Genomic DNA, 26,732 nt, shown 5'->3' on the forward strand with positions numbered 1-26,732 from the left:
TTTTTTGCAAATAATTGCAAATAAGTATACATGTGATTTTTGCATTTTTGCCACAATAGCTGTTATTGTCTTCGGAGAGATCTAGTTGCATTCGACGAATGACAAAAAAACTGTTGAGGACTTCCCTCGTTGGGAGCCGATCCTGGGTGCACTATCAGGCCATGCATAGCATAATAATGCATTTTTATTAAACTAAACAAACATGTATACATATTAGCTCAGTCGGTTGACTGTTGATGGATTCAAAATTGAATTGCAAGCAGGGTGCAAGATTTCACCTGATCAATACATGTTTCTTGTTGGATTGATCTATGGATCAAACATAGTGACATACATACATACAAACATACATTGAAGGTTATACGACCGCCGTGGCCTAAGGGTTATCATGCTACACTGGAGTTCGCGGGTTCGAATCCCGGTCACATCAACATGAAAAATGTTATTTTTCAGATTGACCTGGGTCTTGGATGTTTATCAATATATGTGTCTATTTTAGAGTATAGTATCGTTGAGTTAGTATCCCATAACACAAGTACAGAATTTACTTTGGGGCTAACTCAATCTGTGTCATTTGTCCCTATATATTTATTAATTTATTTATAAACAGTTCTCTGAATGTGGTCGTTATGTCTTCATAGATATTATGCCTTCTCCAAATGTATGGTTCTGTGGACACTCCAAATTGTGATTTCACTCATTCATACATTTTATTGTTTTGGGATGTGTCGTATAATTTACCGTTATTATGTGTGTCTGTCTGAATGGAGTATCACTTTGTCTGGAATGTTATGTAAGGGCGGGAATACTAATACAACCAACAGCTATTTGGTTCGTACCATGTACTTTATGTACTTTGTTATGCTATAAAAAAAATGTAAAAAGCAATAATGATAAGCCGTTCCGGCATGATTGATTTGGCGTCTGGTTACCTCTATCATGACTGAGCTTGGCGATGGCTGACCCATGCGTCAACTCGTGAACGAATGCTGCTAAAGGGAACGGGTCATCTCCAAAGTGGTAAAATGTGCGCCCCCCCTCCCCTGTAACTTCTAAAATAAGAGTATGATAAAACTCAAAACAATCTATGACGTACATTGAAAATTGGTTTGAACGAGATCTAGTAAGAACGAGATCTGATTTTTTAATTGTAAACCGTAATACGGAACCCTTGGCCGATTTTTTTTAAAGCTTCATATTACGCAATGATTTAAATAGCATCGGCATCTATATATGAGTTTGGCTTTAGTGTATAGCCGACATTACGTAATTTCCACGATTCTCGAAAACGAGGAACACTAAAAGGAGAAATTTCAAGTAACACATCAAAGAAATGAATAAATAATAAAAAAAAATTAAAAATTAATCTCACTTAACTGTAATATAAAAAACAACGGGTGTACAGAACGACAAAGTTCTTTTGAAACAATCGAAACTACAGGTTAATGAACCGGCTCCACTGCTCCGTTGCGTTGATGCAGAGCGATGCTGCTCCGTTGTTTTACACAGAATTTGACATTGACGTACGTCGTAACTTCATACATTGTCTACGTCGACGGACGTCAACGAATCGGACAACGACAGAGCGCAAACGAGCGACACGAGTAGGGCTGGACGCGCAAAGGATGTCGTTTCAATGAAAATTAAACCCAGGACGCTTGTACAATAAAATACATGATCAGTCCTATAACTGCCATCGTAATGTAAGCCGTGTTGAGAGGTCCAAATCAGCTGGATGATGAGGAGTCAGTCGATGTGGTGGCAGAATCTGTGGAAGACTCAGTAAAGTTGTACGCAAACATGTGGATCACGAACCGGTAGGTGTTTACGAAGGCTAAAGTTGGTATGCGAATCTGAAATCAATATAGTCAAAACACAGATTATATAATACTTAGGTGTACACAGGTGATGGCTACCAGCAAGAAAAAGTGTTTGTGGTACACCCGGACAGACCAGATGTACTTTTTGGAGTAAATTAAAGTAAGTCAAGACAAAATACAGGCCCAAATTAAAAATAAAAAGCCCAGAAACCTTAGGAAAACAAAGGAGAGGATTTTGCCCAATAGTGGACTAAACTGGGTATATACTTAAAAAGTTTTTTACATAAGTGACATTTTTGACATCAGAAAGATCTTATTGCATTCAATGCGTAGTATAAAAATCATGGCCGTGCAGTAAATCTTTGAGGACTTCCATCGCCAGGAGCCGTTCCTGAGTGCACCATCAGGTCATGCTTATTATAATATTTAATGCATGGTTATCCAAACTAAACGTGTCACGCATTGAATGCAATAAGACCCTCTACCTTTCTGAAAACAATAAAAGCCGTCAAAAATTATTAAAAAAACACATTTACGATTTCATTGCTACTGCACATTGTTTTACATTACGACCACAGATATTACGGGTTAATGATTTTTTATGTCGGGTATAGAACTTACATACCTTTACTACCGGTGAATCTAAATCGTGCACAAAAGGCTGTCCCAGACGGAAGGGCATACCGACTTTGCAACACACTGCGGATGCACTATCAGGGGTGAACACCTAGAGTTTGACGAACACATTATGATTATGACGAAGATCTTCTGTGATTGTTAGATCGATTAGATCTTTTGACGACCACGGTGGCGCAGTGGTAAAATTCTTGCCTTTGAACCGAGAGGTCCCGGGTTCGATCACCGATCGAGTCATAATGGAAAATGATATTTTTCTGATTGGCCCAGGTCTTGGATTTTTATCTATATATGTATTTTTTAAAATAAAATATAGCATCGTTGAGTTAGTGTCCCATAACACAAGTCTCGAACTTTGGGGCTAACTCAATCAACATGATTCGTCCGTATATATTTATTTATTTCTGATTTCTGTGATCAAAAGGTCCCAGGTACGAATCCTACTCGTGCCGCGTTTGTATACCAATCTGACTAATGTAGAGTAGTTCTAATTAACCACCACTTGCTTCCGGTGAAGAAAAACATCGTGAGGAAACCTGCACATTGGTTGACAATTTAACGTCGCTACTGTGTATAGGACAATTTGCCAATATATGTCGGCAGGCGATCGTAAAGGCAACTTAACTAATATTTGACACCTGGAAGAAGATTGCATAAAGACGAAATCTTCTTCTTAGCGTGTCGATTCGTACGAATCCAATCATATTATAGGGGGGAACCACACGCCGCTTGTAAGTCACAAATTGAAACATCGCCGAAATCATACAACATTTCATTAGTACAATCAACAGTTATATATCAGAATACCGATAATTTTAATTATTTCTTCTTTCGAAAATTAATAGGTAACACATATATATTTGTGCTGGTGGAATTCTAAGTAATAGATGGCGCTAAAGGGCGCTGTGTATTACAGGTTTCAAAAGAGAAAGAATTACCTCTAAATGATAGTGAAGATATGTCTGAGTGGTGGGCTTGACTTGGAAGGTCTCGTGGTAGAACTTGAACAAGTCGCTGGAGGCGTCGCCCCTGTCGAAGCACCTCAGTCCTCCCATCCACCAATGGCCGTTCCACTGGTGATCCAAATCGTGAACTGATGCTCGAGGCATCACGTAGCCTGAAAACAATCGAGATTTTTTGTCACTTGGACTATTATGATGAGTTCTTTCTATGCTACACTAGCTGCTCCCAACAGCCTACTACGATACTTACAAACACGTGGCTAACGTCTACATGTTCGTCTCTTTTTCCCATATCGGGTACTCATCGTGTGAAAAAGAGAGTGTTTTATGTTTCATGGTAGCCCCCAGGACTTACCAAAAGGATCATCCTTAGCAAAGGCTCCCACCGCCTTGCCTGTGATGGCTGCAGTAATCCACGGCACGTACGGGTGCAGCAAGATGTGGCGAGGGGGCGAGGGGGGTCGACGAGGTCGCAGAGGATCTGGGCATGGAGTCCCACCTGGGAAATAGCACAAATACACGTGTCAATTAAAGTGACTGATGTCATCAAGTGTAGCGAAGCTTCAACGACTGGGCTGGTGTTGTGACCTCTTCAGCAATTTTTGTATCTTGCCAATCATAGCTATCTGTTCGAGAAAATTTAGAGCTGTTTTTCTGCCTTACCATCGTCTAGATCCACCGCTAATAACGCCCTCAGGAATAATATCATAAAATGCCTTAGAATAGTACCACTCCGTATCCTCCTCTGGACGTAGTATGACAGGCGACTAACTGATAGTATTCCTAAAGAGCATTAACAGCGGGTTGTAACAGAACAGCCGAATAATCAACATTTTTAGGTACTGAAGCATCATAAGCTGAGAATGTAAACGCGCAAGGATGAGCGAGAGAGAATCATCATCATAATCTCAATCACAAGAAATCCACTGCAGGCCTCTCCTAGAATAATATCGAGAGAGAATAAAAATGATTTGAAAAGTGAGATAATAATATCTTAAAATTAGATTTACCTTCAGAAATAGACACTAGTGTCCAGTGACCTGTGTGCTCGTGTACCAAAGTGGGTGCACCGGAATGGAAGCTACATCCTGTGGTACACGCCTTACGGTTCTTCATCAGGTAAGTGCCATTCTGTCAGGAAAACCTGTCTGTGAGATGATTCTCAACGTACGAAATTACCGAATGCGCTATCTGCGAACTCAGATAGGTGTAAAAACTAGCAATGTACATCAAGTTTAGCGAACGTTTAGTCAATAGGAATGAATAACTATTCATTCTTCTGCCATGATCAGGTAGCAGTTAGGTCTGTTGACTAAACTGACTAAACTGTATGGCAGAAGAGGCAAACTGAAAAAGTCTGGCTGGATGTCGTCAAGGATGATATGCATGCATATATTTTAACAACTAGGGAATAACAGACAGACAAGACAGGGGGACCTATGTAATAAATGCGAAAGTTTGTGAGGATTTATGTGTGTATGTTTGTTACTCTTTCACGCAAAATATACTGAACCGATTGTTATGAAATTTGGTACACGGGTAGAATATAACCTAGAAAAAAACATAGGGTACTTTTTATCCCGAAATTCCCACGGGAGCGAGGCCCCGGGGCGCAGCTAGTGAAGTAAAGATTTATGGTAAGATGCTTACATCTGGATCGTCATAGAGATAGCACAGCTCCCTTGGTAATAAATGTAGGTGGACCAGTTGCTTTTCCTCGTTCAAAAAATCTCTTGGCACATCTGTAATATTACATATCGAAATCAATATAAAGAAAAATAAAAAGGGTTTCATTGGAATCGTTCTGTACAAGTTGATAGTAGGCCTGCGTACTAACATGACGACCTCGGTGGCGCAGTGGTAAAGTGCTTGCCTCTGAACCGAGAGGCCCAAGGTTCGATCCCCGGTCGGGTAATGATGGAAAATGATCTTTTTCTGATTGGCCCGGGTCTTGGATGTTTATCTATATATGTATTTGTTATAAAATATAGTGTCGTTGAAGTAGTATCCCATAACACAAGTCTTACTTTGTGGCTAGCACTGTCTGTGTGATTTGTCCAAATATATTTATTTATTTATACAGAGTTTTGGGGTTACCATTAACAAAATCAATGTGGAATAATTTGTCGGCATGGTCGTGTTTGGGATTCTTCTCGTAGACATAGTTCTTGAACGGTAGACACGCCGGCACTACATAAACTGAAACAAAACAATCATAATTCGTTCAATTTTGATACTATTTTGCATTAGCATTCGAAAACCACTATATTCATTGGCGGCCATGGATGTCGTGTGAGGCGACTAAGGGACACATTGCTTTGGGAGCTGATAGCCAATAGTAGAATTCCCAAAGAGGTTTGACTCCAGACAGGTGACATGTTGGAAATCTTTGAATAATTTAAAAAAAATATATGTGTATTTATAAGCTGCTCTCAGGCTTCGTGGCCTCACAGCTTCGAATTTATGACCATGAAATTCATGATCTAGTAAGAGAAAGATATAAGATGTAAGAGAGAGAAGAAAGCGAGATGCTACGGCGTGTGGTTCCGTCTTAAAATATAATAATATTTCCTTTGGATGATGTACGAGGTAACTAAGGGACTTAAGATTATATTTTTCCGGAATAAAACTCTAACCCCTGATTAATAAAAACGTTATCCTCTGATAGCCTCGGGTTAGTAATTCTTTGTGTTGTCTCGTTCTTTCAATGTTAAATACTGAAAAGATAGAGAAGGATAACACAAAGAAATACTACTCCAAGCCTAATCAGAGAACAATATTTTTATTAATAAAACGGTAAATGTTAATAACATTTAGCTTACAAGATTTGACAGGCATGATAAGCTTCAAGATCGCGAGGCTGTCGACGGCCCCGAAGTGCTTGTACTCCGGGTGAAGCAGCACATCAGCTATTGGCATCAGCACAATAGCTGGGTCACATATAGCGCCGTGAGCTAGATCCTCTATACTCACGCCGCATTCTGTCTCGTCTCGCTCGTAGTCCGCAAACACAACGTTGCCTCTGGAAAAAAAAATTAAGTACAGTCAACAGCGCATCAACCTACGCAAATTCATTGCAAACTCGCCGCTATTACCGCACCATAGAGGTTCATGCAGGGTAACTTGATGTGCTGTTGACTGTACTATAATTTGAATATAGAATCCTTATAAAACAAAGTCTTATGCCGCGTCTGTAGGTTCGCGATGAACTGCGGTTTTCACAAATAGATAGTGTGATTCCTGAGGAAGGTTTAGGTGGATAATTTATTATGTATTTATCCAAGCGAAGCCAGGATGAACCGGTAGTATAGGATAATTCTGCATGTATATAATGAGCACAGCGCTGAAAAGAAGACTATGGCGACCTCTCGTTTCACTTGGGTCAAAAATATATGTAACGCGAAAATTTTCGAACCGCATTGGCTTTGGTCTGATTTTGATGAAATTTGAAAGGTATACATACCTGTCTTGGGCTCATGATCTGACAATAGAATTTTTAAGTTCGTGGGGCAACAAAATCGGTTAAGTGGTTTTTGATATAATCACAATTTTGTAAAAAAATATTGTGTTCGCGGTAAAAAAAATATTAGGTCTTAAATTCGCGGCGAACACCTAGTGATAGTATAAGTACAAGCCCAATTATTTTGTTTCTTCCATGGCAAAAATAGAAAAAAATAAATTAGTTCCCAAAACACAGATTCGTCTAGCTTAGGAACTATAGAACTCTTATACATAATGTACCATCAATCTTAAGTACTTCAGATTCTGTCAGTTCTTCCATAACGCCTTCTACCAAGCAAGATAAAGGTTAATTCCTAGTTTGCTGGTGGATGGTTGAGCGTTGGACCTGCCTTATCAATTGAATCATGTACAAAAATGTATTGATCTTAGACAATTAAACTTTTTTTCTAATTCACAGCCCCGAATACAACAGGGAAACACGTCGAAATGAGCCAGGGAGTAATACTCACAAAGCGTATCCTTTCGGCACCTGTGCAGCGTCCATGGCTGTGGACAATGCGAATTGTCTACTAATGAGGACCACCCTTGGCACCCTGAAGTAGTGTGGCGTTGCATTCTTAACTGTCAAGTCAAAATACAGGTGATTTTTACGGCTCTGTATCTCAAAAGGTAATAATTATAAACCCAAACTAACCCTAACCGTGAAGACCCTCGAAAAAGTGTATCTTATCACCGCCTCTATTTTAAAATCAATCACTTGAGTTATGTTGCGATTTTAAATTATTTAAATGGCTGGATTTGTCTTTCATAAAACAGATATATACATTTACGTATGTACATCTGAAAATATTTTTCTTCTTGGCTTATTTCTCACTTATGTGTCGGCACAATATTGTTAACAACTTCCGATTTAAACTTTTAAACACTGACCATTTTATGTGACTCTCATCTTTTTCATACTTCCTTTGACACAATGACACTCTTTTTTAGTTTCCTCATTTTCTTCCTTTCGTCCATCTTTAGTACCTAATTTGGTTTTCAAAATGAAAATATTCATTCCGAAATTAGACCTTCACAACGGAACGAAACTGAGTAACACTGCTGAGAAGAAATACCGAAAGAAAATCATTTAAACAGTGTTAGTCCCTATCATGCCAGAATGGCTTAAAACTGTTTTTTCTCTGTTATATAACAATATAAGTACATAATCAAGTACAAGGTGTAAACGGAAACATGATTGTGACACGGACCAAACGAAATATGGAATTAAGAGATGAAGCTGAGCAGTTTCCACCGGCAAACCCGTTTTTTTTCCTGGGTAGGTAATTACCGTGTATATACTGTAGAAGTCCTAGCCACGAGAACTCCATTTCTCTCAAATCTCCTTCATCAGGCTCCGATGATGGATCGTCATGGCAATCGAAGAACTGACATTGTACTGATGATATTGCTGGAAGCAATATTATACCATGAAGTGAGTATTGAAGATAATAATAACAGGCTCAGATGGTATGGTCACGTTATGTGAAGGGAAGAAAATATCGTTGCAAGAAAGGTTATGGATTTGAAATTAAATGGAGAAAAAAGTAGGGGCAGGCCGAAGAAGAGGTGGATTGAGTGGATTAAGGCAGGACATGTCTAAAGGAAGTAACAGATCGGTTATCATCGGACAGGGAGGAGTGGAGACTGACATGCTGTACCTATCACACATAAAGTGGGATAAGGGTAGGCTGATGATGATGAAGTGAGTATTGAAGAAGCGAGTGTGGGTTGTCAGTGGAAATCCCTAGTATTATAGCTTAGGGTGGTTCGCAGAGTTTTTCGACAGCTGCGGTTGCGCGGTCATTACAATCCGTCAATTTTCTTGAGGAAGGAATCATTTCCAAAATCAATCATTCGTAAATGGACATTACTACAGTACAGAGTAATTAATGTAAAGTCATATAGTAAAACTCATTCTTGTCTTTGTTAAAATTTTAAAAATTGCAATGACAGCGCGACCGCAGCGGTCGAAACGCTATGCGAACCACCTTTTAGTCTCTAATAAAGAATTTAAAATTTAAATTTGATATTTTAATAATGCCAATATCTTGAAAAATATATAAAACTAGCTTTCCCAAAGGAAAAGGAATTTTTCCGGGATGAAAGGTACCCTATGTCCTTCTCCGTACTTCAACGACCAAGACAAAGATTATTTATTTGCAAAAACATAAGTTTACATTTTTTTTACAATGTGGTGTTAAAAGAAAAGCTTAATCCTACATGTTTCACCGTCCACGGGTATGTAAATTTAAATGGAGAGCATGCTATCATCCCACAAAATAAAATCGAATAAATAAAAGTAACTAAATTAACTAAATTTTTATCTAAATCTATCATTTAAAAAATTGTTCAAATTATAATAACTTTTATCAATCAGCAAGGACCTGAGGTGCTTTTTAAATAAATTTAAATTCTGATCTTTAATTTGTTGTGGATTTTTTTTATACATTTTAGGTGCCATACATACAATACTTTTACTGAGTAATGCCGTTTTACAAGGGTGTAAACACAGTCTATAATTATCCCGATGATTTCATCACAAAGGCGTGGGAATAAATGAGCATTACTTTTAACAAATATTGCAACCTCAAGTATATGTAAAGTGACGGAAGTGTTAGAATTTTATGTTCTTTAAAAAGCGGCTGACAACTAAACACAATATGTATAACAGGTAGCAAACTTAATTTCGCATATAATTTTAGTTGGATGTTTACTTACCACTAAATAAAATTATTATCACAAAAAATACGTTGTAGACATTATGTTCCATATTTTACAAGCTACATTGAATACATGACTATTGGTACTATTGTATGATACGAGTATGCAGTGAAAATCATTGTGTTCGATAATTGCAATATTTACAAATACAGAAATGAGCATAATGGAATTTTGAAAAACAAATACTTTAGGAAATATTTCGTGAATAACTAAAGTGGGTGAGGTTCAGTTTTGGAGCGTTGGTGGTCGTTCCATAATGCTAGTAGTTTGTAGCTTTGAGAAATCCTACTTCCTACTAATCCTACTATTATAAATGCGAAGGTTTGTGAGGATGTATCTGTGTATGTATATTTGTTACTCTTTCACGTAAAATCTATTGGACGGATTATTATGAAATTTAGGGTAGAATATAACCTGGAATAACACATAGGGTACTTATTATCCCGAAATTCCCACGGGAGCGAAGCCCCATGGCTCAGCTAGTACTTCATATATGAGATAAGAATCTTATGCCGGGGTTGGGATGGATTTTTATAATATTTTCAATCTCATATGGTTTAGCCAGCGTTCGTAATGTAAGCGTTTGAAAATTTGTTTTTTACGACTTCATCGCAAAACATGGAACACGTTCAGGTGTATAATTTATTATGTATTTATCCAAGCGAAGCCAGGACGAACCGGTAGTATAGGATAATTCTGCATGTATATAATGAGCACAGCGCTGAAAAGAAGACTGGCGATCTCTCGCTTCACTTGGGTCAAAAATATATGTAACGCGAAAACTTTCGAACCGCATTGGCTTTGGTCTGATTTTGATGAAATTTGAAAGGTATATATACATACCTGTCTTGGGCTCATGATCTGACAATAGAATGTTTAAGTTCGCGGGGCAACAAGATCGGTTAAGTGGTTTTTGATATAATCACAATTTTGTAAAAAAAAATATTGTGTTCGCGGAATTTACTATATTATACAAACTTTGTGTATATAATACAAATAATTCTGCCCACAAATATTTCAGAAGCTCTGGATATAATAAAGACATTACAATTCCGCCCATAAAGAAATATCACATTTTCGATTCGGAGGCGTGGTTTCACGGAAATTGGAATAATATGACAGAGCGAGGTGACATAGACATTTTAGTATTATTCTTCTTCTTCATAGATCGTATCTTCATGGCTGAGGGTCGTGGTTATAACGTGGAATGAAAAACTACAGCTTTCATTATTAATGGAGTGGTTTGCCATTGCCTTCTCCGTTGCACACACAAGTCAATAATCAACCAATGTGCAGATTTTTCCTTCACCGGAAGCATATGGTGGTCTATGAAAATAAATAAATAAATATATTAGGACAAATCACACAGATTGAGCTAGACCCAAAGTAAGTTCGAGAATTGTGTTATGGGATACTAACTAAGCGAAACTATATTTTATAGAAAATACATATATAGATAAACATCCAAGTCCCGGGCCAATCAGAAAAAGATCATTTTCCATCATGACCCGACCGGGGATCGAACCCGGGTCTTCCCGGTTCAGAGGCAAGCACTTTACCACTGCGCCACCGAGGTCGTCTTATTTTTTTCAAGAAAGTTGTAAACGATGATTTATTATATATATTATCTTAGACTTTAAACTAAGTTCACGTTACACGTGTATAATCTTGCTAGTAAAGTATCAAATTTAATAAGGAAGGTCTGTGTATATCACTGCAATTTTAGCATTACTTTTATGATGTACATATGATAAATTTTATTATGTACAGACAACTGCATGTCAAACAAATTCAAGTTATCCTGAATAGGTCTCTAACGCGGTGTCAATAAAGGCGAAAATTCAATGAATCGGTTAGATTGATGTGTGGTTGATTGTATCAATTTGTTGACACGTGTAGTTGTGAAATGAACGTCACGTTTCAAGATTATATGAAGGAAAACATCTACGGTATCGTGAAATTTCGGTAAGGAAAACGTATGAGAAAATAAAAACAGAGTACGTAGGTACTTAGATTTAAAAAAAAAAACATCCATTCGGTAGAAGAGATGTTGTTGCATTAAATGCAAGTTAAAAAGTATTCCCTTGTTAGAAACTTAACCTGGAGGTCTACCATGAAATATACAAACACGTATTAACGTCCAAATGCTGTCTTCTTTCCCATATCGTGTAGGTACGCATCGTATAATGAAAAAGATATCGTGCGGACGCAATGACGTGTTACGTCGTGTTTCGTGTTTCATGTTTGCTGGTAAGATTTTAAAAAGGAGGTGAAATTGACAAATAAGACTCGATAAATCTAAATATTATACTTAAAATAAAAAAAATATATATGTGGGATAGAAATTGGTATAAAACGGAACGCAGCGGATGTAAGAAAGGGAGGCGAGAGCGAGAAAAAAGACGAATGGCGATTTTGTTTTTACCGCGAACGTTGTGTGGTCTGAAAATAAAAGTTTTTTAAAAAAGATATCATTGTTTATTTTGCCAAAACAATCTCACATTATATAATACATACTTAATATACAAAATTACACTTCTATAATACAATAAATACTACATTATTCTAAATTCTGTGGTGGCAACTGAGCCAATATGGCGTGGCGATACGTCTCGCGTCTCGTTGCATCGATTGAGTAATGGTTCAAATAAATATGGCTATATCATGGTCAGGCACAGAGGTGCTCAAAGGGAGCGTTAAAATATTTAGGTGCGTTGCACCGTAGTGCGCAGAAAAATGAAAACTACGCCATTTTGTCTAAACGTCAGCGCGCGCTGGTTAAAGTCAACGTCAAATATGACGGTGCAACAATCTATAAAATGTGAAAGTGTGCTCATCAACGGGTGAACCGATTTGGATGCGTTTTTTTTTTATTTGATAGTTAATTTTTATGCGGTGGTTCTTAGGTATGTTTGTACAAAATCGGTTGAGCCGTTCAAAAGTTGTAGCGAAATGAACATTGAAAGTCGGGGTTTTTTTTTAATTTGTCTAACAAATAAACTTGTTACATTTGTAATCTATAAGTGTAAGAAGTATATGGTATATAAGTATGTGGTTATTATAAATATTACATAATATAAAACTGACTTTATTTCAGCATTATTTGTTACCGTGATAAAGAATACCCTAAGGGCGAGTTGCAATCGTTGCACCAGTCAACTTTGACATTAACTTTAACCTGCAAAGTATGCCGTTTTATCTAAACGACGACGCCGGCGCGGCGCGGCGGATCTCATGTTAAACTTAACGTCAAAGTTGATAGCTTCAACCCGTTCTAAATGTTTTAATCCTTTTTTATGTCATAATAACTTAATCTTTAGTTTTTTTCAACCAATCTGTCATCATTTTTAAGTAGGTAGTTACTTATAATTCGAAGACTATTTAATCCACCGAAATATTTCATCAAATGCATTGTTTTATCTTCGAAAATGTTATCTTTGTAACAAAAAACCTTAAAATACCGCCACTCGATAAGAAAAACAGGGATTGAGTTGCCGAGCCCTTTGAAATGGGATATGGCGGGAAACGATCGGTGTGTTTTGTGAAAAACAAAATGGCGCATGATTGATTTGGGTCGTTGTGTGTAACGCAGTACTGGCAATAATGGAGGGTCACGTTTTCAAGATTTCCGAACCTAAATAATGTTGGGAAAATTGAAAACACACGATTGTATTTCGAGATGACTAATTCAGTTTTAGATTTCTTCTCATCTGCGGCCATTCCGAAATACTTATAGTTATTAGCTTTGAGAGATATTTGAAATTTGACGTGAAAAATTTTTATTATGTACTTAGTGATTTTGTGAAAATATAATTTTTATTTCGTGTAGTTTTGTTTGTATTGTGAGTTAGTATTTATTGCATACCTATTAAAAAGTGAATAATATTAATACAAAAAAAAAACTTAAACGGGACTATGTAAGTCATTTGCGGAAAGAACAATAATAATAATAATTATCAAAACTCTCCAAAAGGCCTCTACGTGTTGGATCCATATCCCCACGCAAGCCTCTCAAAGGACCGCACTTAGTGCCGTGAATTTTAAAAAGGATATACATATAATAATTATAATAATATCACACAAAACTAAGATTAAATTAAATCCTAAACATAATAAACAACTCAACATTTTGGTATTTATTTAGAAAAAAAAAACTATAAAAACTAACAAATCGTTCTATTGTCAAGTTTTTAGAACTGGCTGGCAATAAAAAAAAGTATGATATAATGGGGTCAAAAAGAATGGCACGTGAACGCCAGGTGCGTCTATCGAGGATCTGGTCTATTTGTTGCGGTAGGGTTGGAGTGTAGGGTGACGATATGTTGTAATTTTTTTTATGCTGCTTTAGCAACGAATTTGGGCACATTACGTCCTTCTCCGTACTTCAAACTAAATATGCAAAATTATAAGGAGATTCATTGAGTATATAGAGCGTGAATATCGCATTTATAATATTAGTTAGGATAGTAAGGATGACAAATTTTGTATGCTTGACGGCGCGGCATGGTGCACTAAGTATTTATAGTAGGTATAAGATCTATTGTGACAAAAATAAATATTATGAATTCGAATCTTATTTTTACCTTTTTATCATTCATAGCAATCATAGTCACCCCGTACAGGGCAGGACTATAGTCAAATATTTGCAACAACGAATTCGCCCCTGCGGTCGATACTGAGCGAATGAATGAATTACGTACAGAGGGTGCTCTTGATTGTTATCGCTTAGTTAGATATCGAGTGCATTAACCTTTTACAGTTTTCTAATTGTCGTAGTATTTCGTATTTCCTCATTGACGAGGGTCGTGGTCGTTACGTGGAATGAAACACACACAACTTTCTTTTCGCACTTTTTATGGAGTGGTTCGCCATTGCCTTCTCCGTTTCACACACAAGTTAATAAACCAGTGTGCAGGTTTCCTCACGATGTTTTCCTTCACCGGAAGCAGGACAAATCACACAGATTGAGCTAGCCCCAAAGTAAGTTCGAGACTTGTGTTATGGGATACTAACTCAACGATACTATATTTTATATCAAATACATATATAGATAAACATCCAAGACCCGGATCAATCAAAAAAAGATCATTTTCCATCATGACCCGACCGGGGATCAAACCCAGGACTTCTCGGTTCAGTGGCAAGAACTTTACCACTGCGCCACCGAGATCGTCAAAGGTCTAAGGGTTCCCTATTTTTATGCATACAATTTTATGTCGTAAATTAACATGGCATGCTTTTATTTATCATAATAATAGTTACGCACAATATTAATTTGGCATAATGTTTTAGTTACAATTTTTTTACGTATACCTACCATAAGCATAACAATTTTTAAGCATAATATTCTAAAGCATATTGGCGGCTTATGGGTGGCCCGAGGGCCACCCCTGCCACCTGCCTGCCTGATGAGGTGCCACGTACACAGACAGACAGACACACTTAGCGGTCTAATAACACCCTTCTTTATGCCTCGCGGGTTAAAAACTAGATCGAAAGCTAAGTTAAAAAGCGAAAGTAAGAAAGCTAGTTCAGCCGTATGGCTGCTACGATGACACGGACAGACATATACCGACACGTTAAACTTTACACGTAAAACGGACAAGTTTAACTAACTCTCTTGATCTCTTCCTTCTGTCATCAGGGGTTAAAAAATATGTGTAACATGCTGTGTCACTGTGTCACTTTAATATCGTACCAAAATACGCACCAAATGTCACCCAGGTATCCTGTAATAACAAATCAAAATCACAGGAAATTATGCTAAGGTTATAATATTTGAGGTTACCCGGCTCATACGTCAAATTTGATTAAGCCATAATCAACTCTAAGTCAAATATATATAAGGTTTAAATTGATTTCTGCTGGGGGAGATAGTGAAGTGACGGTCCAAATTTGCGGCCTACTTTCCCGCGCTTCCGTTCGAAAATGGAACGTTCGTTAATATTCGCTAATACGATTTTCAGGTGCAGAGATTGGTTGAGATTGAGTTCGAAGATAAATCTTGCGATGCCACGCAGTTTTATAGCTTTTTGATATTTTAACATTTAATAGGAAAATGTTAAATAAAAGTTATTATTTCATTAAATGGTCAATTTTTTTTAATTAAAGACACAACTTGATCAATGTGATTGTTGTTGATTTCGGATATTGTTGTCAAATAACAGATAAATTATAGCCTATAAGCAGTAATGCAAAGAAAACTATAAAAATATAAATGAAGACCCTTAATTCCAAGTTTCACAATTCTTTTGGAATGTTCACTAAATCCCAAGCACAATTTCATAGAATTTGAAGAAGTGGGCTCTCAGACCACACGCACATTATTAAAATGTCTTTAGAAAAATGTATCTTTAGCAGTTGATAATTTTAAATCGACTACAAAATATATAACTACTATTATGAATAAAAAAAAAATACAGAAAAATAAAATCGTTATAAATAAGTAAAATGAAATCTGAGAGATTTTAGAAGATAATTTTTTCTTTTATAAATTTTAATTCAACATAGGTATGTAACTTTAATTTGTACATAAATAACACTATTAAGTTTTTGTTTTTGATTTCTGAAAAAACTTTTTGGTGTGCAATAAAGTTGTTTCAAACAAAACAAACTCTATTCCTGAGATAAATTTCCAGAAGATTGTCCCGCTGTACCACACGGTATCAGAGGTCGACTATATGGGCCATACGGAAGTAGGGATGTGCATACAATCATCAATATGAGTTAGTGTGTCCTAGACATGACATTTGTCATCTGACCGTGTCACATCTCCTTTATGTGTGAAGTGGTTTGCCACTGCCTTCTCCATTTCACACACAAGTTGATAATCAACCAGTGTGCAGGTTTCCTCACGATGTTTTCCTTCACCGTAAGCAAGTGGTGGTCGATGAAAACTACTATACATGCGTCAGACTGTTGACTGATGTTATACAAACTAATGTGGCATGAATAGGATTCAAACCTGGGACCTTTCGATCCACAGGCCAGGTCTTAACCATTACAACACCACCGCTAAAAGAAAGATTTACTAGCGCTGGCCGAGTGATTGCGGGGCGAGATGCCCTTTGTCGACGTGGTGAACCCAGTATACCTTACCTGCTAAATAAAATTTACCTGACAATCCCTGACTGATTGTCTTGGCGCGAAAAAATTTAGAGACCTCACGGTGCGTGCATTAAACATTCCCCATCAATCACAACTATCTATTAAAATAAAGCACACCAAAATCAGTCGGACAGACAGACGGACAGACTTTGTTTTGTATTATTTAGTGATACAATATTAGTAGGTTAATAGAATATTACGCCTGATTTCTTTGCTAAATCACAGAACAAAACGCAGGTGACATTTAAAAATGTTTAAATTCACGTCATTGTGTGGTTTCCCAGTAAAAATAGAACTAATATATAAAACGAGTGTAAATCTGTATGTTAGAACAAACATAGCTAACAGCAGTGGGGGAGCAATTTGTCATACGTTTGGTAGTCAGTCCTAAACAAACACAATTTATGACCTGTGGCCTAATTGATAAGCTGAAGCGATCATTTTAAATTTTTAAAATCTTTTTAAAATCAGAACCACTGGCACAAGTTTATGACTTAAACCACAATAATTTTAGTTATTATCACTAAAAACTAAAAGCTTTCGTGTACACACACACGTGACGTACTGAACTTGAAACGTACAAATATACATAAAATTAAATATTATTGTTACACTGAGTCCGCGTTCAATCGTAAATAATATTTTTTAAATAAATGTACGTGACTTGATATTTCTGTAACGGATTTTGGCAAAAAGCAGCGTTACTAATGTTTTTTTTTTTTTTCGAACTCGAACGTGCTCGGTTCAAGTTTTAACAACCGTCTTTAGTTCCACCTGCTCATTTTACTTGTAAATCAAATTTTTCCAGTTAAATTTGACCCACTTAATTTACAGATTTCCCCAACATGCATATTCAATAACTTTTCATAATTACAGACATGTTAACTAAAATAATTACTTGTATTGTATGTATTTGATTAAATAAAATGAACTCAAGTTGCAATTTATAAATCAATATGGGGCCAAAAATATTTTTTTTTTGTATATATGTATGTACGTTTCTAACGCGATAACTTTCGAACAGTTGTTGGCCCGATTTTGACGAAATTTAAAAGGTACGTAGGATCTGTCAATAGAATTTTGAAGTTCGTGGGGCAACAAGATCACTAAGTTACTGGGGTATTATTTAATCTGTGACTAAGTCGTAATTAAAATATTCAAAATTTTGTAAAAAAAAATATTGTGTTGCGGCGAACAACTAGTATTTTATAAATGCAAAAGTTGCCACGGTTGGCACGGTGCCATCTACAACCGGCGCGGCGGTGTCGGAGCCCAGGGTCCACTTTCCTAGATTTCCGTTTTCATATCACACGGTCTTCAGGATTTTACTAGCTCTCAGACTTTTGACACGCATATCCTATTTTCCGATAATGGTTTGGCCCTTACTGCCAGCTGGTGGAAGTGGCAACGCCTTGCATTTGGATTTTAATTGATCTGTATACGTGCTATAAGTAACGTATCGAAAAAAATGAATTTGATTGATTGCATCATTCTTGTTAACTCTCGTTCGGGATGATATCATTGTTTAGATCGGTTTCTGGGAAACAAATATGGCGGCGGCGCCGAGTCTGGCCGTAAATTAATTAGATAGTTTACTGTTCTGTGTATTTTATACAAGCTTTAATTTTATTGATTATTGTGTGGAAGAAAGAACATTAATAATATGTTACGCCGCGCCAACGGCTTCGCGGCTTCTTCGGGATATTCAGGACAAAAAGTACCCTATATGTTGTTCCAGGTTACGTTCTACTCGTGTACACAATTTGATAACAATCCGTCCTGTAGATTTTGCGTGAAAGAGTAACACACAAACATACATACATACATACACACATCCTCACAAACTTTAGCATTTAAAACATTAGTAGGATGTCTCGCGTATTAGATCCAGTGGGAATTTTGGGATTTTTTTTCACGTTTCAAAATTCTTTATTTTGACACCTCACACCACAATCTTGCAATGTAGCAGTTACTTTCAACCGATTGAGCTAAAATTTGAATCACACGTTTATTTTGGAATGACATTGTATTGTTCAGTATCGTTATGATAAACATGATCGGATGGTGCACCCAGCAATCGCTCCCGACGAGGGAACCCTGTCATCATAAAAGCTTGTCATTTTTGAAAAATGGTGGAATAAAAAATCAACAGTAGACTTAGTTTAAGAATTTTTTTTACTGTAATAAAAAATTTTGAATTTGAACAAACGTGAAATCTGAAAACATAACACTACTTTTTTGGGCAGTTATGTAAAAATAGATAAAGTCTTCTTTATCTTCCATATTCACTGTAGTCGGTTAAGGTCGTACAACTATTTGGCAACAATAGTAGGTACGTGATAGCCGACACGCTGTCTACGATTCTGAGAAGTGGTCTTTGAAATATGATAATTAATTTGAGGAGACTTGTAATGGGTCGTTAGGTTAGGAGCATCGGGCATTTGGGATTGTTGGTTTTTTGAGCCTTGGTCGCAACCCCCCCATACTGTGTTGGAATGTGTTCATTGGGACCGTATTGGGTGGAGCGGCCGAATATAAGGGTCTATTAATGTTTGATTAGTGCAGGCCCTCGTCATGCTACCATTTTTTTATAAAATATATAACCCAACTAACTAAAATATTATAGATGGCGCTGAATGCTATTAAAATAAACTTTGCAATTGAAATACTAGATGGCGCTGTATGTATTATAAATGCGCTATGGATATTTTACTTCAACTATCCCAGTCCCATTTTAATACAAAGAAAAAACTTTTTCGAAGGGCATTTACGCGGGCGAAGCCGCGGTTAAGCAGCTAGTATAATATCAAGAATAGCCGTAAGAGATTAATACACAAAATTAATATGCAAGGCGACAACGTGTCTGTTGTCGTGTTATATGATAATAACGTGTCAAATTATATTGTCGGTCTGTCTGTGTATCATATTAATAGGAAAATATCTACGATTCAGCGTGTGAATTACTGTGGGTTAAGGTTATATATACAACTGAATATAAATACAGATCAAATTTATTTATTTCGCAAGAAAACACGATCGATAACACTGGTGTCAGATTATAAACAAGTCGCCTAAAGGCACCTGACGTTACTATTTTTACACCCACCTCACATTCATACATGAAGTCTAAAAACATAACACTCCTATTTATGGGCAGGCGTGTTCAATGAACGAGCTAACACATTGCTTTCAAGAGACACAAGTCATTCATCTGAACTATTTATGCAGCTGACAGGTGACTTGTTTGTCTGTCTGTCACAAAAACAGTCTAGTTTTGAACATGTGGTTAGCACATTTGTTACTTTAGTGTAGTAAAGGGATGGTAGATATGGGCAGAGTTTTAGAATTTAGTTTTAATTTATTCCCAAGCCTAAAAGTCGGACTCAAACCAATTCTAATCTTAAATATATATATATATAAATATATAAATATATACGGACAAATCACACAGATTGAGCTGGCCCCAAAGTAAGTTCGAGACTTGTGTTATGGGATACTGACTCAACGATACTATATTTTATAACAAATACATATATAGATAAACATCCAAGACCCGGGCCAATCAGAAAAAGATCATTTTCCATCATGACCCGACCGGGGCTCGAACCCGGGACCTCTCGGTTCAGAGGCAAGCACTTTCCCACTGCGCCACCGAGGTCGTCAAACTAATAATATAAAGGCGAAAGGAAGTTTGTTTGTTTAACTGTTCACGCTTTATCTTCTTACCCAATCTTCGTGTAATTTTGCATACACATAGTTTGAACTATGTACAAGGACATGGGTGCCTTTTATCTCGAAAAAATAAATGACCCCCCGGGAAATTCACGCGGGCGAAGCCGCGGCCCTATGCTAGTCCACTTAACTTGGTTTTTCGTCGGAAATGTTGAGAATAATCTGGGAAAGCATTGGACTGTAACATATCTATGCTAAATACAGTCTAAATAGGCCAGTGAGTCTCACTCATACGGTAGTTGAACTATCATTGTGTCCGTCCTTTTTTAGATTTCTATGATATAGCAAGAATAAATGACGAGTTCTAACCACGGTGACAGTCACCTAGCTGTTATGCTACTGCCCTAGATATTATAAAACAAAGTTTTCTGCCGCGTCCGTCTTACTTCGCGAACTTAAAAACTGCCGGACGGATGTTTCTACGGTTTTATTCAATAAATCAATACATAGTATGACTGAAATGATCTTTTTCTGATTGGCCCGGGTCCTGGATGTTTATCTATATATATATATTTGTTATAAAATATAGTATCGTTGAGTTAGTATCCCATAACACAAGTCTCGAACTTACTTTGGGGCTAGCTTAATCTGTGTGATTTGTCCTAATATATTTATTTATTTATATTTATTTATGACTCTTGAGCAAGGCGTGTAATTTATTCCAATTCGTATGAATTGGATGCGATGTCGGTAAGGAGCCTCTAGTTTCTCATAAATAGATGTTGCCCGGCGCTTCGCTCCCGTAAAATATAGCCTATAGCAATCTTGGATGATGTACCTTTCCAATGATGAAAGAATTTTTGAAATCGCTTCGGTAGTTTCGGAGATTACCCGCTTCAAACATACGAACTCGCAAACGCTTACCTATTTATAATATAGTTATATTACCTACATATATAAGTACCTACATATAATTATTTTAAATTCTGAACAGGCAACACCATTCCATTATAATAGCCGATAAGTCATGATTATCAAGAAATCTATAGCCTTGTACTAAAATTCTGAATATCATAGATTAGTATGCAACGCTTGCTATGTATTATAGTCGGTCGCTTTGTATGACTGTAATGTTTGTGTTTCTCTGAATCGACGAATTAATTAGGCGCTTTAGACTATCTTGGGGTTGTCATATCACGAAAAATTTACTTCACTTGAGGATAAATCACATTTTCGCACATTGAAAATAATGAAAGGGGGCGTTGATTTTTGCAAAAAAATTGCAATTTTCGCATCTCATCTGGTTTTCACTAAATAGACAGCAGTTCGGACAAGTAGGTAGACTGATTGGCAAAGCAGACCGATCGTTCCGGAACATGTCCCTAACACTGATCATTGTTGGAAAAAAAAAACATTTGATTTAATTCTGCAAAAATGTGTTTGCGCAAATGATCAAAGAAGACGAAGGTGGTCCTTAGTGGGTTACTCCATATTCAGAAATGAGGCTTTATGTGCATATATTCTATGTATGTATAAGGTACATAATATATGTCTTTAAGGTACTATGAACCTTGTACCTTGGTCGGAACAGTTTTAACTGGGTCTCTTCGGAAAAACGCGTGTTGCCCAGTAAAAAATAGTTTTAACTGATATTACATTTTGAGCATTAGTTTAATCTAGTTTTACCTGTAACACATATACTAATAGTATTTAAAGGATTATTGATTACGCTCTATGCTTCTTTAAATTTGATATTTTCTTACATACAAGCTTTTATTTAACTTGCAATGTAACTGTATGTCCACATGCCTCTTCGGGTGGAATCTTGCAACTAAATTTTGATTTTAATTTTAATTCCACCGATTAAACTGATATTTTGTTTTTTTTTTTCAGGATGTTGATGATATGATATGTCTCATGGTGCCAGCTGAAAACCAGCGCTATGGTTCCCGCCACAGCAACACGCGGAGCTGGCCGCCCTTTCGACAATTATTATTACTGTATTGTTAATTTTAAGACGCATAGTTAGTTGTAAGTTTATGTAATATTTTGTCGAATAAAAAAATATTTTCTTTCTTTCTTTAAGATGGTGCACCTAGGAATGGCTCCAGACGTGGGGACTCGCCAACGGTTTACTGCAACAAGGCACCTTTGACGACAATAAAAGCATGTGTCAAAAATTTACTTTTCTTTAAAACTCATTCCATCTTCAGTTCAGTATCGTGTCTGCCGGTGGTCTCATTATAAAAATGGACACACAGCGCACACAGCAACCCACAATTTCGTGTGAAATGGAGTTATTATATCAAATTAGGTGTGTGAAATTGAGCCTTACGGCGGATTTTCAATGAAGATCCATGTGTGGCCGTTTAATGTACGGTTGGGAAAAAAATATTTGTGATACAATTTATAAAAAATATGTACTTATAGATTATTCCATTTTATATTTTTTATGATTCTTTTTCAAGATGAAACTATTTTTTTTATAGCAAAAGGGTAAACGAGCATGCGGCTTGCCTGATGGTAAGCAAAAACCGCGACCCATGGTCACCGATGCGTCTGCATGCGATATGCGAATTGTTGTCGATTCGTGAAAGTGTGAATCTATGTTTTCTATTAAATCACGTAATATCTATCAGACAGATTTCGATAAAATTTGTCACACGGTTAAATTATAACAAAACATTGCATATACTCGTAGAATATTTTTTATTCCGAAATTCTCACGGTAGATGAACTTAGAAACTGAAATTTTTACTTACGCTAATATTTTTCATTGAATTCATAGATAAAAAGACAAATGATATTGAATTACGATATGTATTGTTTAATTTTCAAATTTATAATTGTATCATTATATTTTTCTAACTAAAATTAAAACTGTAACAATTGCCTAATAATATTTAACAATAATTTAAAAAACGGAATCTGAAAATATCCCGAAGAATTGTAAAAATATGAAAACACCACATTGTAAAAAAAATTTAAACTCGTGTTTTTGCAAATAAATATTCTTTGTCTTTGTCTTTGAAAGTGGTGGTTAGTTTTTTTAAATTGAAAACCCAATATATATTAGAATAAATTTGTACATCTTCCGATAAAACCGTCATCACCCAGAGCTCAGAGGCAATTTAAAACAATAAAAAAAATATCCTGCTATTTGTATTTTTTACCAATCCATTACATCAAAATGAGGGTACCCGCGAAACGCCAGGGCGAAAGCTGTCACTCAAACTGACACGCGATACGTGTGGTCTTAATTTAACTGATTGTCCGAAAGTGTGTTTAAATTCGAGTAATTTTCTTGATGGTCATGCATCGAATAAATTATTTAAATCACTATAAAAAATTATGACGGCCTTTCCTTCGCCGTCAGCCAGCAGATCAACAAAATATATCATGCATGCGGCCCATTTGACGCCTATTTACTTACACAAAAAATTAAAACAAAAAATATATATAAGTGTTCCGTTATTTATTTATATCTAATGCACCCAACAAGCTATGAATCTCGCTTCGTTCCAGGAGTATGAACGAGGTTCTTACCTCCTAAAATCAGGCCAAATTCGACAAAATAATCTAAGTACAAGTGAAAAATGCTGCGGGTAAAAAATATTTCAGAAAAGGTAATTGAATCTAAAACATGCTTGCCCACGCATCTAATAAATTTATGGCGAGGGCAGATTGTTTATGGCAATCAAAACAATTCACAGAAGTCGTAACTAGTTTAAACGAATGAATGTATGGAGTTCCCCAGCTTTACTGTGCTTATTTACAAATTGGCCCAAACAAATTTTTGTGCCTTGAATGAAATCAAGTGCCTTTTCGCAAAAGTGTCTTTTGCACTATTGTCCTCATGCGGTTTGCCTTTTATTTATCACAGCTTATTCTTTATTTCGTTGATGCCATAAAAAGAATTATGCATAATTAATGTACTCAGAGATCAATTGCAATAAATAATAAATAAATAAATATATTAGGACGAATCACACATATTACTGTTCAATTATAATATATTAGGACGAATACACATATGTTGACGACCCCCGTGGTGTTGTGGTCCCCACGCTTGTCCGCAATCTATCATGGGTTCGATTTCCAGCGCGGGCAAATTTGTGCTAAGTGTGGGCCGTTGAGTGTATTTATTTATGATTTGCTAACTGCACGCCGGGGCTTCGCTCCCGTGGGAATTTCTGGACGTATGTGTTATTTCAGATTATATTCAACCCGTGTACCAAATTTCATAACAATCCGTCCAGTATTCCGATCCGATTTTGCTCGAAAGAGTAACAAACATACACACATACACACACATGAGGATGTATATCCTCACAACCTTTCGTATTTATAATATTAGCAGGATTATGAACTCGTTGCTAACACGATTGCTAGTCATTGTATGTACCAAAATGAAAATATATCATTATTGAAATATTCAAATTCAGTAATTCTTAGAAAGTTGTGACAAATGCTGTTGACGATATTTACATCGCCATTAAAACAAAGATGAATATGTATTAGAAGATATTATCCGTGACTCATCCAGACAAGACGTATTGAATGTGGTTTAGTGTAGACTCTCTCTGTTATTGCTGGCAGAGTGGACGGGCCCATACTCAAACACTGGACACAGATTCATTTAAATAAGTTACTAACATACACTGTGGATTATGTCCGAAATAAATAAATTATAATTATGTTTCTCTTTAACAATACAACGGCACCTAGGCCAGTCCTTTTAGGGCAGGCGTGGGGATATACATCCAACACGTAGAGGCCCTTTGGAGAGTTTTGATGTTGTGTAGGTCCCTGTTATTATTATAGAATATTATATATTTAAAAAACGGGAAACCAAGGGACCAACACTGTTTGAATGAGTTTCTTTCGGCATTTCTTCTCAGCAGTGGTCGTTCCGAAATGCTAATATTTTGTAGCTTTGGTAAATGTTATTTAATTTAGAATATGAACTGAAAAAGTGCTTGTGAAGATTTGCTGAAGAAAAATTTGGTATTACTGAAGAAATTATCCGATTTTGATTTGATTTGAAGCAAATAAATTATTTTTATTTAAATATCTGATTTGTTTGTTAATATGCGTATTTTATATTAATACAAGCTTTTATTTAACTTGCGATGTAACTATGTCTCGGGTGGAATCTTGCAACTCAATTTTGAAATCAATTTGAAAATCTGTCTTCAAACGATTGAAGTGAGATTTTGTATTGTATAATATTTACCTGATCGAACGAACTTGTTAAGTTCGATCTTAATTGTCATGTTTTCGCCGAAGAGATTTATTTTTATTTTGGAAATTTATTAAAATGTGATGGCGGCACTAGTGTGTGACACAGCGCCTCATATCTTAGAATAGGATAATGAGATTAACAAGTGATTAACGTCTTGTAGTAAGACTGAAAATGTCTAAATGCTTATGTCATTGTATACCATGAACTTCTTAAAAAGGAACGTGTACTCTGTCTAAACAGTTCTAAGTAATTGATGTGTAAGATTGTGAAAACCCAATGTTTCCTGGAATGACGTAACCGATATATCTGGAACGGAAAAGTGGTTGTATGGAACCTGACTCAGTTTGTAATGGTTTAGTGTATGTATGGTATAATTGGGTTTATTTATAGAATAAACCTGTCGGAGTGGGTCGCATAGGATATCAGAGGCCTTTACCCAAGGTAAGGGGCCCAAGTTAATTTATTTTATTGACCGAGCGAGGTCTATAATTCGACTTGGGGCAAAAATACATTTTTTCTGTGTATGTGTTGTTGTAACGCGATAATTTTCGAACCGTTGGCATGGTTTTGATGAAATTTAAATGGTATGTAGAAACAATCAAGTCAATAGAATTTTTAAGTTCGTTGGCCAACAAAATCGGTTCAGTGGAGTTTTGATATATTCACAATTTTGTAAAAAAATATTGTGTTAAGTTCGCGGCGAATAACTAGTTATTTTTAATTTGTTTTTTTTTTTTTTACTTAGAGTATTAATTTATTTTTAGATATTAATACTATAAGTAGAATTGAGGATTAGCTGCGCCCCGATCATTCGCTCCCGTGGGAATTTCGGGATAAAAAGTACCCTATGTGTTATTACAGGTTATATTCTACCCGTGTACCAAATTTCATAACAATTGGTCCAGTAGATTTTTACCTATAGTGTGATTTCTGAAGAAGGTATTAGGTGTTTCTGTCTAACCCGACGAAGCCGGGACCGCCGCTTGGTTCGTATATAATGTAGAGAGAGACATACAGATAATTGAATTATCATTTCTATATACCTGCTATATGAGCTTCTGTCAT

The 26,732-nt window shown here is 36.3% G+C and overlaps 1 protein-coding gene across 1 annotated transcript; it reads right to left on the reverse strand.

The window, feature by feature from the left end:
- Nucleotides 1-1,409: 1,409 nt before the first annotated feature.
- Nucleotides 1,410-26,732, reverse strand: LOC128680834 (uncharacterized). Its single transcript, XM_053764274.2, has 11 exons — nt 26,711-26,732; nt 8,211-8,330; nt 7,390-7,501; nt 6,241-6,440; nt 5,516-5,617; nt 5,069-5,160; nt 4,429-4,549; nt 3,774-3,917; nt 3,395-3,573; nt 2,446-2,547; nt 1,410-1,853 (listed from the first exon to the last, which is right to left on the reverse strand). The coding sequence occupies exons 1-11, from the start codon at nt 26,730-26,732 to the stop codon at nt 1,728-1,730; spliced, it is 1,320 nt and encodes a 439-aa protein (XP_053620249.2). The 3' UTR covers nt 1,410-1,727.

This window comes from Plodia interpunctella, chromosome 25, assembly GCF_027563975.2.
Source record: "Plodia interpunctella isolate USDA-ARS_2022_Savannah chromosome 25, ilPloInte3.2, whole genome shotgun sequence".
NCBI classification, from domain to species: Eukaryota; Metazoa; Arthropoda; class Insecta; order Lepidoptera; family Pyralidae; genus Plodia; species Plodia interpunctella.

Excerpts from the sequence above, each read along its gene's own strand:
- LOC128680834 (XM_053764274.2), bottom strand. The coding sequence starts at position 26,732 with ATGACAGAAGCTCATATAGCAG. Across the intron at positions 4,550-5,068 it reads ATCTCTATGACGATCCAGAT|AATGGCACTTACCTGATGAA; the intron begins GTAAGCATCTTA and ends TTTTCCTGACAG. Across the intron at positions 3,574-3,773 it reads TGCTAAGGATGATCCTTTTG|GCTACGTGATGCCTCGAGCA; the intron begins GTAAGTCCTGGG and ends GATTGTTTTCAG.